The sequence below is a fragment of the Manacus vitellinus genome, unplaced genomic scaffold, assembly GCF_001715985.3.
Source record: "Manacus vitellinus isolate BGI_N305 unplaced genomic scaffold, ASM171598v3 scaffold_29_pilon, whole genome shotgun sequence".
Taxonomy (NCBI): Eukaryota; Metazoa; Chordata; class Aves; order Passeriformes; family Pipridae; genus Manacus; species Manacus vitellinus.
The window spans coordinates 5,171,298-5,186,867 of record NW_021940207.1 but is presented as its reverse complement, the minus strand read 5'-3'; the positions used below and the strand labels follow the sequence as shown (position 1 = coordinate 5,186,867).

The 15,570-nt window shown below is 40.3% G+C and overlaps 1 protein-coding gene across 2 annotated transcripts; it reads right to left on the bottom strand.

The window, feature by feature from the left end:
- Positions 1-781: 781 nt before the first annotated feature.
- On the bottom strand, positions 782-15,541 carry OSTN (osteocrin). 2 transcript variants are annotated; one of them, XM_018074867.1, is made up of 5 exons: positions 15,489-15,541; positions 8,366-8,464; positions 5,465-5,682; positions 1,843-1,939; positions 782-1,562 (listed from the first exon to the last, which is right to left on the bottom strand). In XM_018074867.1, exons 2-4 carry the CDS (start codon positions 8,462-8,464, stop codon positions 1,855-1,857), a joined length of 402 nt encoding a protein of 133 aa, XP_017930356.1. In that variant the 5' UTR covers positions 15,489-15,541; the 3' UTR covers positions 782-1,562; positions 1,843-1,854. The 2 variants fall into 2 exon arrangements, with proteins under 2 accessions (XP_017930356.1, XP_017930355.1); XM_018074866.1 differs by having other exon boundaries at positions 1,860-1,939.
- Positions 15,542-15,570: the final 29 nt, after the last annotated feature.

Here is a 15,570-nt window from a genome sequence, read left to right as displayed (position 1 = left end):
TTTGAAAACCTGCTGTGTTAGCACTGGATTCCTCTGCTCTCAATGTTCCAAAATATGTCATGCAGTGACTCTGTCCATGCTGCTTTTGACTGACAGCTGTTTGGGTGGTCAGGTCATCACTTCCATAATCTGACCATGCCCCTACATATGGCTGCCTTGCAAGCACATAATCTGCAGACTGTCTGGATGAGCTCAGTACAAGAAGATAAATGTTCCCTAAACTGCAGGGCAGGCTCAGGATGGGTGGTGGCAGTGCACTGCAGAGGACAGGCTCTGGGCTTGCCTAGGACTGCATTTGCAGACTTCTTTCTGGCATGGACTGAATGGCTGGGGTGACTGGTTGGCCAGGCACCAGGCTGATGGCCAGGTGCCTTGTGCCTCATATAAGATTTAGGAAATTAACTCTTAATTCTCTGCCTTACACAGGGTGTTTGGCAAGAATAACTTTTTTTCTTAATCCTGCATAATCTCTTTCTCAATGGATCTTCTTTTGCAATCCTAAAGATGGTTTATACCCAAGAATAGCAATCTGAGGAATTCAGCTGACATGGACCAAAGTCCGAGAAGGAGAATGTGATGTTTAGAAAACATTAGCTAGGAATCTGAGCATTGAGATATCAGCAAACTGCTCTTCTCAGCTATATTTTATAATCTGGAAAGGAGTGAAAAGCATGAAACAGGATTTAAGATAAACTGTATTACTCTGAAATGAAGTGGAGAGGATATGTTTACATTTTACCAGAGTGAGAAATACTTGAACTTTTAGAGTTACATGTCTGATTACGCCCTGTGCACACATCAAGAGGCTAAAATAAGGCATATGATGCAGATGGTCTAGGAAGTAGATGACTTCATATTTGGACGCTATCCTATGTTATGCATAGGGAGGAGTGAAATGTATTCATCAGCTTAGAGGAGGAAACTAAAAGTCTCGCCACATTTCAGGATCTGCTATACGATGAAAACATGTCTAAATATGGTGTAGAGATAAGAGAAAGACTACTCAAAACATCAGGACAAATACTAAGGCATCGTCACAGTTCTTACTCAGACTAACTCCTAGTAAAGGCAAAAGACATCATTCTCTCAAACAGCAATTCAAATAAATTCTAGCTCTGTCCCATAACTGTTAAATCCTCCTTTCATCTACCAAACAACTCCCCTTTTGAAAGAAACGTGCAAAGTAAACTGTCTGCTTTTCATGGACTGCTGTTGGCATCTCTCGAAATTTTATTTTCAATCCAAAAAATTTATCAGTCCTGACTAGGATAATAAACTTCTGCTAGTTTAACAGATAAATGCCATGCAATAAAATATATACATATTCTCTGTTCCTTCCTATCAGTGACATTGTGCACAGTTGTGAGAGCATTCTGACCTGATGAACTGAATTTGTTATTACTGTAAAGGCAACATTTGTAAAATGCAATGTGAAACAGATTTTGCAGGAGGTCAATTCCTTGAGTGTTGTATCATTAGTCAAGGACAAGACATGCTGTGATGCATCTTCTGTATCTCTGTACTGTTTCCAATACAGCATCAGTCATAAAGAATAGAAGTACCTGTAGGCAAAAAAGCAGTAAACATTACATTTTCCAATGTCAGAAATGCAAGGCTTGGAAAAACAGACTGTAAGGTGGTCTAGAAGAGATGAAAATGTTACAAATACTTGTTTTCTTGTAGAGAGGTACTCAGTGGCAAATTAGGGCATTCCCTGTTATAAGAAGCCATAATTTCCTAAGCCACTCTTTCTGAGCCTACTGGTATGACTTGAGCACCTCCATGTAAGTGAGAACAGGGGGGTTCTCTGAGCCTGCCCACACCTGGAATACTTTGGCTTACTTGCAGGAGCTGCTAACCCTTGGTGTTGCCGAGGCGGTTCACTCCAATCCGGTCAAGAGGAACTCCAAACTGTCTCTTGGGCAGCTCAAGCACTTTCCTGCATGGGGAAAAAAGAGCAAAGAAGGAGGGAAAAGAAATGGGAAAAGACACCTCATGAATAATCAAAATGTTACTACATGTTTGATTCCTCCATTCATCCCACTAACACCTTATTGTTCAGACAGAACTGTGACGCAGAAGCAGCCAAAGCTGTTTTTAAAAATAAGATGCTGCACTTGTCTTACAAAATACTAGGCAGGAGTTGCAGCTGTTTTAGAGACTGTCTGATGCATTATCCCTGCTTTTACTTAGCAGCAAACAAATAACTTCACAAGTTAACTGCTGTTCATAAATGAAAGGCAATACGCTGCTTTTATAAAGGGGAATTGTTTCATACACTGCAGGTGACCCATTAGACTGGATCTTCAAAGTCTCCAGGGCCAGCTGGGGCTAAGATAAGCAAGGAGACAGAAAGTATTGCACAGTTATAGAGGGGACAAGTTAAAAAAGTCCTAGTAGGATTTTCTTATGGGGTCTCTGGCTATGTACTGTTCATCAAAATTGTATATTAGCAATCCTTTGAGGAGGTTGAAAATGGGAAGGTTTTGTTTGGTTTTTCTCTTCCATGTGGTAAGTTTCCTGACAATTTGATGAATGAGGGCATGAGGAAAGTGTGAAAGAATTTCTATGCAGAAATATTTTTCATGGTTCTTTTCATATACAATAAGTTTTCCCATCTTAATTCAGCATTTTTGGAGTATTTTTTCCACGAGCAGAAGTTTTATTTTAATTAACTGTGGAAATGGCAAGATTTCCTGCAGCTGAGAATAATGTCAGCTTTTCCTTTAGAAATACTGCCAGTGAAATGCAGGTCCAAGAGAAGCCCTGGAAGATTAATTCTTTATCAGTCCTTTTTAAGGACTTGTTCTGTAAGTTGCCAGCTGCAAAGTAACTAGCAGGAGAGCATGCTCTGGTGCTCTGAAGTCTAACTCTGTGTCAGCACTGCCATGCTCCCTCATACTGGGGCTTCAAAGCTCTGCACACCCCACCCAGAATTGTGTAGTCCATGCAGGCTCCTTTCCTCATACCTCTTGGGCATGGGCCGAAGCCCAGACCCATCATTCCAGCATCTGCAGCCCCACTGCCTCTTTTCTAGCTGCTTTTCAGATGGGGTCACAAAATGGGAATTGCTGGTGTATGTCGTATGTAGGGAGCACCACACTGGTTATGCTGGAGCAGCTACAGAACATCGCAAATGAAGGGGAGCCATTTGTATGGCCCTCCCTGTCCCTTCCTCAGGCACCAAAGTATCCAGCATTGTTACACTAAGCCTTATGAAAAGCAAAGGGAAGGGAAGCCAAGGGCTGATCCTCAGCCTCTTGCCTCAAGGATAACACTGTTTTCCCCCCAGGTGTAGGCACAAACTTATGGGGGGGCAGGAGGGAGATTTGGGCTGCCAGAGCCATACTGAGCCTGCCTGGATAAAAGGGGAATTAACTCCCCACATTGGAATTGGATTGCGGGGGTGAGGAGAGGGTGGTGTTTCTGCACCATTTGCTGTAACACTGTCATGTTCTGTACTTAGATAAGGAAATTTTGAAGTGATGCCTACGAGAAAGGCAGCGCAGCGGAGCGTCCCCTCTTGTGGCCACCCTGCGTCAGAGCAGCACAGCCACCGCTCCACCCTCCAAACCACGCTGGCCCTCTTTCATCACTTACTAGAGACAAAGTGACGTTTCCTCCTTAAAACAGCCTTGTCTAAGATTCCCAGAGCCTCTTTCTCTCCCTCTGCCTTTGGATCTTTTTACCTCTCCTGAAGATTTCCACCTTCCTGCATGCTTTTCCTATGCTTTTAAAGCATTACGTTGATGTTGATGTGCAAGACCAGGATCTGGGCTCTGGTGTAACCAGGGGGTGCCAGAACAATCTGTTAAGTGGACTTATATTATATTTGATCTGCTCTTTTCCAAAAGTTTCTCTTGTATGCCAGGCACTAAATGCACTGACTCTATTGATTCAGGGGGCTCAATCTATTTATCAGCTTTCACTAATTTCCTGGTCTCTAAAGGTAACTGTCTCAGCTCATATAAAAATGAGCTGTTCTCTTCTGGGTGATGGAGTGCTCAGTCCTCTGTTTTACTCCTCTAAGTGCAGCAGCCTCTGCCTGTTTCCATCAAAAGGCAGAGCCTTACTACTGCTTCATAGCACCCACCTGATCTCTGTTCCATGCTGATGGCAGTACCAGTACAGTGATCAAGGCAGCTCAGATGGTTCTAATAAGTAACTCAACCCCAAACGTAAAAGCTAATCAGCTCCCCAAGGTGATAATCCCAATGCAAAACTGCAAACTGATGCTGGAAAAGGTGGAATTTTGTGCAATGAGCATGAACTCATTATTTAGAGACAAGCTGCTAGAAAGCACGGACAATTTTCACCACAATTTCTCTTTTTTATGTGTGTTTGTTTTGGGTTTTTTCCTCTTGTATTGCACGTAGAATGAAAGAAGGTTTCCATCCAAAAAGCATGAGACAAACTGGGAATACCGTGTACCTTTGCAAAAAAGTACAGCAGCTTCAAAAATGACCTTCTATTTCTTCCCCTGAAAAGGGAAAATATGCTAAAAAGCAAACAAAGAGTGAGCTGATTTTGACCTCTTGAAGAGACATACGGAACAGAATAGTTCTACTCAAGGTTTTAAAAATTTCGTATTTCATCGCTTTTGGCTGCAGTCAAACAGTCCTAGTGGCAGACAGGGTGGATAAATGGAAAAACAGCAAGAAAATATTGCAAAACTTCACTTGAAAAAAATACTTATAATATTGACTGGCTCTCATGAATACTTTCCACTTCCAGATTAAGCTTTAAGCATGTTATTAAATACTTTGTGGCATTAGGGATTCCATCCAAAAGAAGATAGTTACCAGAAGAACAGAACAAGACAGCTAAGCTCTTTCAGATACAGCAAAGAGCCCTTTGAGTTTTGGCCCAAAGTCACTGTCTCTCCCCAGCTGTATTGAGCATCATTGCTTAGCCCTGTTATAAACATGCTTATCTTCACACACATGCCATGAAGGTGTTGATGTATTGATTAAACCCTTACTTATCCAAAGCTGATCGTGGTCTTGAAGCTTATTCTACTATCTGTGCCCATTTTCATGATGTGTTCTTCATGCTGCTATTTAAAACATGCACATCACCATACCTTCTTTCCACCCCAGCCTCAGGAGCACCTAGTCCTGCCCCTCAGGCATATTTTTGTTTTAAATAATCTCACAATCAAAAACATAGTTTTAAACTGAAGTTTAGTTCATATCAGTGGAAAGAAGTGTACTGAAAAATCATGTATTTGTGAATGTTCTCTCGTAGCTGTACAGTATTGTAGGGATAAATGAACTAGTTCACGTGTTATACAGCACAGCTGAAGGATTATGGACAGTGCAACCAGAATGGTTTCTGATCAGAGGTACCTCACAAATGACCAGCAAACCTGTTGGTGGCGAAAGCCAACCCATCAGTACCCAGAGCACCTATTAATAGAGCCTTCTACCAACTTTATCACTGGTAAGAGCATCTAAGAATTTACCTCTGTTTGCTTTTAGCATCCACAGAGGTTGAAGAAATTCTGTCAATTGGAGAGCCAAATCCTGGGAAGCTTCTTTTCTTCTTGGTCTCAGTCACCTCATTCTCCAGAGACACCAAGTCATCAAGAAGGAACAGTTTGTCTGCCAGGTTGGTGGCTGACTTCTCTTCACTGGCAATGGGAGGTGCTCCCATGCCCAGAGCAGCAGAAGGCTCCAAAGGCTGCAAAAGAAAGCAATAAAGTGTGCTGGCTGCTCAGGTTCCAGAAAAAACATCTCAACCAGTGTCACAGCAGCAGTCCTGAAGATACACTGGGACACTGAAATTGGGACCTTCTGTGAAATGTTGCCATTTTCCACTGAAAGGATTTTGCCCTCAAAGTCTGGAAATTAATTCTTTTTATAGAATTGGACTTGCTTTCATTATTGCAAGAAATATCAAAATTTATTGCTTCACAAAGCCTATTTTTGCAGGTCATCCCACTATCCTTATCTCAGCACTGTGATTAGTATCCTTATAGCATGAGCTGAGTGGTTTAATACTTCTAAAAAATGCAATCACCATTACCCAACTCCAACATCTACCCTGATTTTTGTTTTTTAAATGAATGCTAATAAGTAGTAATGAAAACTTATACAGAATTTTCCATCCAAATATGACAAATTAATTAATAGTTATGCAAAACATATCCCAAAATAAACTTGCTCAGCACTGACATTTTAAGAATTTATGCAGTAACAGTACATGGGGAGGAGGAAAGGAAAGAACAGTATGTTGAGTGGATGCAACAGTTTGAACCTTAGTTACAACATTAGGCTTAACACCATTTCAAAACCAAACTCTACTTTGTTATCAGAATAGCTGAGAATATTGGGGTCTATCAAGAGAGAAATTAAACAAACCAAAGTTAAATATTTGCTTTACATATAACAGAAAAATACAGTGCAGCAGCTAGTCTGCAAAAGCAAGCTCAAATCATTCTCTCTTCAGATGAAATGTTTGCCTTCTTGCTCCACTTGATCTTCACAGAATTAGATAAAAAAAAATTATAACTTATGCCTTGAAACAGGTTTTATTCTATTAGAAGCACACCACTATCTTTCTTATTCATATACAGTGGTTTTAGTGCAAATGTAAAGAAGATGTCACATGGGTGATGCAATGTGCCTGTCTACTGTGGTCCACACCATAGTTAAGTGGGGATGTTTCCCACCACTTGATGGGTGGCATAAGCAGTGATGGAGTGTATAAAACTGTGACCTTTATATGAGGAGTACATGTCCACAATGATCACACAATTGATGTAGCACTGTTGATACTTTTGTAAAGGATCTCACATTGTCCTCTGACTCTACTTTTTATGAGCCTCAAGTACACAGAGCAACACTTTCTGTTTTCTTTCAGGGTTATAAAACTTTTATATAAGCTTGTAGCAATATAATGTCTTTAAAAAAGACTCAACTCTCCCTTTTGGTTAGTGGGGATACCTATCTAGAATAACACTTGAAACTAGAAGGTCAAAAATAGCCTCTGCTCTTGACTACTTTGCAGTCCCACTTACTTTGTCTTAAAAAGATATAACAGAATTGTAAGAAGTAAGGAGATAGCTAAAGCAGTCCTCAGAAGTAGAAGAGAGTTTTCCTATGGTGAACCACTGAACCAAATACAACTTCAGAGATAAACAGAGATGAGAGTGGGGTGCAGAGATACAATGGATTTATAAAGTTATGAACATCAATGAGGTGAATAAAGACTGGTAATTTTTTCCTCAAGAAGAAGAGCTCCTCAGTCCACCCAGTGAAGTCACCAGATGGTGGATTTAAAATAAATATAAGGAGTTACTTTTTAAACACAGCCTGTAGATGAAGGGGAATGCTTTGCCAAAGGACGTCATAGATACTGAGATTTTAAACTCTTTCAAAGACAAATTCTGGCCCATCAGCAGCTAAAACATGCCCTGGTCCAGTGCAAGGCTCTAGATCAAGAAGCGTCCAAAGACGTTCTGTTCTTATATTCTTTTCACAAAAATCTACCACTGATATAGACACAATACCAGGTCTCTGTGGCACCAGAACAGCAGCTGCTGCAGTGCTTTTGTATAGTCAGTAGTCAGGACATGCTTATGTGAAGACAGAGAGCAAGGTAGAAGGATCCAGCAGTATTCTTCAGTATGCATCTAATTTTAAACCTATATAAAGACCCTACAGCCAAACAGTGCTACTTTGACTAAACTTTTAGATACTTGATTTTTTTTTTTTTATGGCATTACATAAATATGTTTCCTGCCAAATCTGGCATATGTCAAGTTGACTAAAAATAGAGAATGCAGGAGAAGTATTTTCAGGTGCAACCCCTGCATGTCATCTTGGATGAAACATGAGACAACTCTCCCATTTCATCTGCTGCTTTCCTTCTCAAGCTCAGGCAAGTGACTTGGCTCCTTCCCCCTCCTGGTCTATTCTGTCTCCTTTAATTTGTAACTTTTGTGCAGGTGATCTCCTCTCAGGGATCTCCTTATGGCTTCTGGAAGCTGCAGCCTTCTCATGCTATTATTTGTCTTTAAGAAGAATTACACTTCCCCTTCAGTGTTAGAGGAGTTTACATTCCCCCCTGCCATCACCTCCTTCCCCTCTTCAGGAAGTTCTCTATCCACTGGACAATGTTTTAATACACAGGAGATCCCATGGTGTTTCAGGAGAGGCTGTGAGAATTTGGATGGAACTTCATTCTGTCTGTCCTTCCATAGCCATGCAATTTGCATCTTTCTTCACTGGGCTCCTCCTCTGCCCTTGCAGAGTCAATATTCTCCAACACTATTTAGATACTTTGGTGTCTTCCACACTCTGTGGCCAAAAACACCCAAGGGAGAGCAGTTACATGACAACCACCAGAAATATTCACCTACCTCTGGGGCTGCCTCGGCAAGGAGCACTGAGCTAGAGTGCCACCACAGCAGGGCAATCACAAGGGCCAAATGCACCACCACAAGCTGGAACTGCAGCATCTGCAAAGGAGAACAGTCTGTTAATGACTCCACAGCTATGTTCCCTCAGGAATCTTACTCTAAAGGCCTTAAAGCAGTAAAAACAAAGGGAGACTCTCTTCCTGTGGCTGTTAATTTTTTTTTTAACCAACAGTCACTGCATAAACCCCAGCAACCAGATAGTGTCAGCTGAATGCTCTTCACCTTCCCATGAAGAATCAGCTCCCTCTTCTGCTCCTTTACAGCCCTGCAAATCTTTTGATTCCTTTCTGCACAGTAGGGCAGTCCTTGCAGCAGCAGCTGTGATGAATGCAAACTTGTGTTAAAACCAGGTGAACTAGATGCTCATTTGTAAGCAGAGAGACTTTGGCTGGTAGGTTGACCAGGTTGACCCTGACCTCCCCACATGCTGGAGAGGTGCTTAAAGCTGTGACAGCAATCACATACCTCTCCAGCAGCACTTTGAAAGCAAGGCTGCATTTCACTAGTCCTCTAACATGACCTAAGGGTAGCCACAACTTCCAGGGGAATCCTGGAATAAAACTGTCCAGTTGACACACCTGGGAAAAGCTTGCATGCAAATACATTGCTCAGACTGGTGGTGTTCTGACCATGTGCTACAGCTGCAGAACTGCAGATGCCTACCAAGGAGGGACGAGTTTTGTGAGGGTCAGGATTGTGAAGCTCCTTGCTCCAGGATTGTCTTGGGCCATGGGTTTAGCCTACGTTGTTTAAGCCTTGTTTGGATCTAGCTCTTAAAACCTGATGTGCCTCCAACTGACTCAGGTGGGAATATTTTAGCTGATGCTAATAAGAACTAGGCTGGAGCCTCTAGTGCCAAAAGCATCTGTTAATTTCCTGATTTCTCTGTCTCCAGGTCCTGCCCCAGAGTATAACTCAAATCTGATTCTGCCATTCTTTGCTGAATCTCCACTTGGCAAAAGCAGAAATGGAAAGGGTGTATAAATACATTTATATAATACATAATGGTTGTTTTATCCTTTGTGTAGAAAATTTCTCATTAGATCAGGCAGCAAACACATGGTAAAACACTGGTTTTTACTTTTTCCCCACACTACAAAAGAGTAAAACCTCAAAAGCATTTGGAGTCCATTTTTAAAAAGATATAACACTTGCAGCAAACTCAAAACTCTGTTTCTCACTTAGCTTCTTCAAAACATTTTACACATGCTTCTATTATTTGTTTACCCTATTTTCTATATATATATACTTATTTTTTTTAACGTGGTACATGAGGGATCAGCAGTTAGGAAGAAAGCTGATGATTACTCTGTAGGGGTGAGGCAGACTTAGTTCACTGGAATCAAAGGATAAAGTTGGAGTAGTAAATCAGGCAGTACCACTGTTTCTCAGTCTGATAGCAACAGCCAGTGCTTGACATAAACACAAGGGTCTGACTGAGTGTTTCTAAAGCTGTGACCCTCTACAATGTATATTTTTGTATGTGGGTGTGCATTGAAATTTGAAGTAGCAGTCTACTACCTTCACAGGTAACCACATCCTGATTATTTGGATACAGAGATGTAAAAATAAATGGCAAGGTTAAAAACACATGTTTATTATGATTTAAGATCTATGCTGGTATTCATTCAACCCAAAGACCAAAGAGCTAAAAATAGCAACTGTTACGCTAATCAAAATAAACACTAAGGCACCTGCAACACAAAAGACATTTGATTAACTGGTCAGAACTTGCCGCCAGTGAAATTAGAAGCAGGGGAAATTGTAAGGACTTAAAGCTTGGCTCTAGTTCCCATGGGAAGGAGCAGCTAAGAGTCAGTGTCACTGACTGAAAAGGGAGCAAAAGTTCAGTCCAGCAACACCCTGTTTTACTGATTTTCATGCAGCAATGGGACCAAGGCAGGAGAAGGAAGCAGGGTTGTTGTAGGGGAGCAGTTTAGTTCCAGAAAAATATTTGCAAAACTAATGGTGCAATGAGGATTATGTAAATATAATTAAAATCATACTTTCTTCTGCCAGTTTGGGACTTAGTTTTCCACCTTCAGCCATGTCATAGGGCCTTAGTTGTTAAAAGCAGTTGTTAGTTTTTCTCCTTGAGCTCATCTGTTGTAATTGGGTAAGCAGAGCCCTCCTGCTGAAATGGGGCTTTCCCAGCCCTGCACTGGCTACTGCTTCACCCCCTCCAAATTTTACCTTGATACATTCCAAGAGAGACCTTAAGTGAGGATTTACAGTATTTTTTACTGATTGAGAATAAGCAAAGCTCAGACAAGCCTTTGCAAGACACGCCCCTTACTATATGTACTGAATTTCCATCCTTCCAGAAAATTCTTCACCACTAATTTCACAGAGCTAGGTCAGGGGATTGGGGTATAATGCCATGTCTTTATTATCTCAGGGTCTGTTGTTATCTGACTGAAAATATGGTTTACCCTTCTCTAAATGTAATTGCAAGTCTGAAATTCAGACATATTTATGTGTCTCAGTGATACTTCAGCTTAAAATGTGTCAAAACTAAAATTCCTCATATAATTAGGTATCTTTGTTGCAGATCCAATTAAAATAAAATTAAAGATAAAAGAGAGAACATTATTCTACCTTATCAAAGCAGGATAAACATACAAAACTTTTACTTAGGAATCTGTAGAGAGCCATTTTCCAAGAAAAGATCACAAGAAAGCAAAACACTTTACCAAACAGAAACTGTTAAGTCTCCAACATCCAACCAAAGGACTTAAAAGATGTTTTTCTTTTAAAGAAAAAAACAAAAACCAAAATGACATCCTGAAGATAAGTGGGCTGAACAAACTGCAGACAGAATGCAATTCATCACCAAGCTCCAAGCCCATTGCCTGTCAAAAATGGAAACAGCTATCATTGTTCTTACCCATTTGAACTATCATATTTCACATTACTGTGGAGATTACTCTGCAAGCATAAATTACAAGGGCCTTATTTTTCTTACTGGCCTGTTAGCAAGAGAACCGAGGCAAGACATCATGCCTTGCACTGTAATCTTTCACTTCAGCTGCCACTATATTGATGACAGTGCTCTGCTTGTTGCTGCAGCACCAACACAGGATGTGTCCGAGCTCACCTACAAACCAGGACTTTGCTCCTCCAATGAGCACCTTGTGGCTGAGCAGAGAATCCCTTGAGGTTTGGTCCTGGATGCTCCCAAACTGATCTGTTGCAAAGCCAAGGCATGACTGTCCCATAGGCACTGGGAAGCTCCTGGCAATGCCTTTTAGGCCTCCAGTCCTTCTGTTATATGAACACTGGACTAGTACTGGTAAACCTCTATCAGCTGTTAGTCGTGAATGTAGATTCCATCCAGCTGGGGGAATCACAGCTGCGTCTCCAAGCCAGTTACTGGGGTATTTTGTTGCTGCTCTAGTGCCACAAAATAGAATATTGACTGCTGCTACCTATCTTAATCAAATGTACCACTGAATACTAACATTAGCCTCAGCGTGCATACTGACAGCAATACACCTTGTCCAAAAAAATTAAGATGGATGATTATCTTACCAAAAGAACAACTTAAATGTGGTTTGTGTGAAGCTCTAAGAATAAGTCTACTTGTGCTGGAACAAATTTGCATTACTTTTGGAAGTTGTAGGGCAAATCCTCTGATCGTATATATTATCACAAAGCCAAAAATGTGCCCACATCAGCAGTTCTAATGATTTCAGAAACTGCTAAGGGCCCCTGTGTATCTCAGGTGCAATTTCATAGTCATGTAAATGTCAATGAAAAGGCAGAAAAATCAAAACAAATCCCATCCTCAGGAAAAAAAAAAAAGTGGAGCCCAAAACTAGGTTAGAGTGGTGGTTTTGTTGTCATTCCACAGATGAGATATGGAACACTCCTCACATACCTCTTTCTAAAAGATACTGAAGCAAGACATTGAAGCATGGGACTTGCATGGCAAAATGAAATGTAAGCTGCCAGTGTCAGGCCCTTATGTTATTAATAATGTGTTTCCTGGGGTAGGTGTAGATTTTTAAACAATGCCATATATTTTATTAGCTATATGGCACAGACACTGTTCCAATGTAATTTCCCTTCAATTTCAGTTTCCTGACTGTGTAGATAAATAGATGCAGGTAGGTTTCATCTGATGGAACCAGAGAGAATTTAAAATTCATTAACTTATGCAAGCGGTGCATGACTAGTTATCTTGAGATAAGGCCTAGGTATTTTTGTGTCCCAAATGAAAATTCTGGTCACACAGTATTTCAAGGCCAAGGATGTTCCATTTTCTGAAAATGAAGTTCCTTAAAGGTTTCTCAAGAAGGCACTCAAAATTACTCATTGATTTTCATAGCCTTCATTTTAATAACTGCATTCCCTGTAACATGATTTCTAGTGTTGGGTTCTGACATGTTTTTATATCACCACTATAGTCACCTTTGCCTGTTTGATAGCTGTGCTTTTGCTCGGAGGATGCTCAAGCACACAGCTGTTCCTACCATTTGTATTCTGATAAAACAGATTCAGTCATGGCTTAGTCCCTGCAGGGCTTGACTGGACTCTGCACTGACCCTGCCCACACAAGATGCAATGTTTGTGGGAGCAGCACACGCATCACACGGCTCATGTGGAGAAAGGATGGAGAGGTGCCCCTCTAATTTCCATGTGGAGTTCAAGAAGTGTCTAAATGAATAGAGCCATGTAAGGGTACCTTTGCTTAACAGACACAGGCAGGATTCAGGAAAATTTAATTGACAAAGGTGGGCAAACACTTGTGGAAGACCCGTCAGTCATGGTACTCATGTCTCCCTGTGGATAAAGGGCATGAAACCAAATGGCCATAAAGAAGGGAGGAGGACACTTCTCTTTAGAATGGGCAGAAAGGACACAAGCTGGACATCTTTCTAAGCTGAGTACACTGTGCAGTAAATCAATTTCTAGCAACAGATTTTAGAAATTAAAAACCCAAAATTCACATAAATACCATAAAAGTAGGAGACCATGACACAGGACACAAACAGAAGTGGTAAAGCCCATCTAGAAGCTGAGGGACTATTAAATAAGAAGGATGCTATGCAGAGTAAGAAAATACCTCTTAGTGGGAAAAACCTATTTGCACCTTTCCTCAGTAAGATAATTGAGTGAGCTGCAGTATTCCTGGTATGTACAATGGAAACCAAATTAGGCTATTCTTCATTGCCAACAAAGTTTCAACCCTATGCTATTTATACATGCCAGCTTTTCTTAACATTTCTAACTTGACATTCAGCTTTCTTCCTTCATCTTTAGCACAAGAACCCACAACTATTCATTGTTAGAGTGCCATCTTCAGCATTTAAAGCAAAAATAAGAAAGCTTTCTATCAATAAAAATCAAGAAATAGAAAGTGTTTTCCTATATTAGAAAAATTATCTTCTTTCCTAACAGTATTGAAATGATAAGAAGAAGTTCATCACACCTAATATAAAGAGTGTATTAGCAAAATATGTTATCAATATAATAACAGACTATTTAATGTCTGGTAAAAAAATATCCTTCAAGATAAGCTCTTAAAAGAAAAGTATGGCACTGGAACACTTAATGAGATTAAAACACTCACGCTGATTTACTAGACAAACAAATTCTGATCAAGGGTGCTATCTGAAGAAAAAAGTCTCAGGGAATATGCATTACAAATGAAAATTAGAGAGTAACCTGTTTCTCTGAGTTGACTAAGAAGAAAAGCTGCAATCACTTGCAAACTTTGCCAGGGTGTATCAATAGAGCTCTCACAACTGTTGTATTGTTCAATTTTTTTAATTTGCTGTGTTAGAAGCCAGAAGACACACATTTCTCATTCATTCAACGAGTGAAAACAAAGCCCTCATCTGCTGAAATCAGTGTGGCAGGTATTTATAAATGCTGAAGAACACTTGGTCCAACCAGATGTATTTTGCAGTTTTCCCATAATTTACACCATAGATCTGCTTGGTTTGAGCTAAGAATTTTTGCCTGTTTTTCCTCATGATGTTCAAAGTATTTTGCAAGGCAAGTAAGTTCAGTTGCATTTTGAGTAGAGGTGAGCAGAGACAGATAAATGCAATAGTGGGCTTCCTGAGTGAATCAGTGGGCAGGGGCACAAAACGTCCTCTCAGCTCCTCAGCTTTCAGTGCAATCCCTGTGAGAGGGCAATAATTTCAAACTGAAAAAGCAAGTAAGGAAAGCTAAAGGCTTGTGCTTCAAAAAGTAGTGTATTCTGAACTTTACTGTAGCCTCTGGACATCTAAACCAACTGGTATTTGCATGTATTTACTTGTGCAACTTCAGTGTGGGAGGAAAAAAACCCCACTGTAATAGTTTTGAACTCAGAATGGAGAAATCACAATGACTATCACAGAAGCAGAGTCTGCCTTCATTTACAGTGGTAGAAAGCTGAAATAGTCAGATCACTGGATAATGATAATTACTCTGTTAGTGTAGGAATGTTTTTGCAGTTACACTATTTTTGTTGGAATGCAGCAGAATCTGGATCAACGTTTATCTAGTATGGGATATAATAAAACTCTTTAGCAGATTCATAAATTAAGGACTTTTCCTGAATAATTTATCTCCTGTTTTACAATATATTACATGCAGCAAACTTGTCAACCACATACAATATTTAGAAATGTGAAAGGATTGTTCTGTCATAGCTCTTCATCTTATTTGACAGTAACATATACAAAGGAAAATCCATAACAATAAACAGACAGCAGTTTACTGTAAAGCAAGCAAGAGCATGAAAGTAACTAGTCACTGCTGTAAGATGCACTGACACATTCTGTTTGAGTACTGGCTGATTAACTAAGTTCCCACTGAATATTATTAGTTCTGTTTTATTACAAGAAATACTAGGTGATAGGCACCTTATTATCTTAATCCCAAACTGGAAAAAGTAGCTGTGCTTTTCCCATCAGGCATGGGCATCTTTATACCTTGTGCATGTCTGTTAAGACAAAAAATTTGAAAAAAAATTAAGAGGAAGAAAGCACAGAAGGGAGGAAAGCTTCTGAAACAGAGTAGAAGACATAAAACATCCCAAACACATCTCTGTCCTTACTCCTCTTACCTTGCATTGGATGCAAGCAATTCCAACCTTAATGGTCCTGCGATGTTCTTCCCTCTAACTTATCCCTAACGTTCAGCTTTCT

What these genes read in the sequence shown, in the direction of transcription:
- OSTN (XM_018074866.1), bottom strand. Translation starts at nt 8,464, where the DNA reads ATGCTGCAGTTCCAGCTTGTGGTGGTGCATTTGGCCCTTGTGATTGCC. An exon ending in TTGCCGAGGCAGCCCCAGAG is followed by an intron (nt 5,683 to 8,365) that starts GTAGGTGAATAT and finishes TTTCTTTTGCAG; the next exon opens with CCTTTGGAGCCTTCTGCTGC. An exon ending in GATGCTAAAAGCAAACAGAG is followed by an intron (nt 1,940 to 5,464) that starts GTAAATTCTTAG and finishes TTCCCCATGCAG; the next exon opens with GAAAGTGCTTGAGCTGCCCA.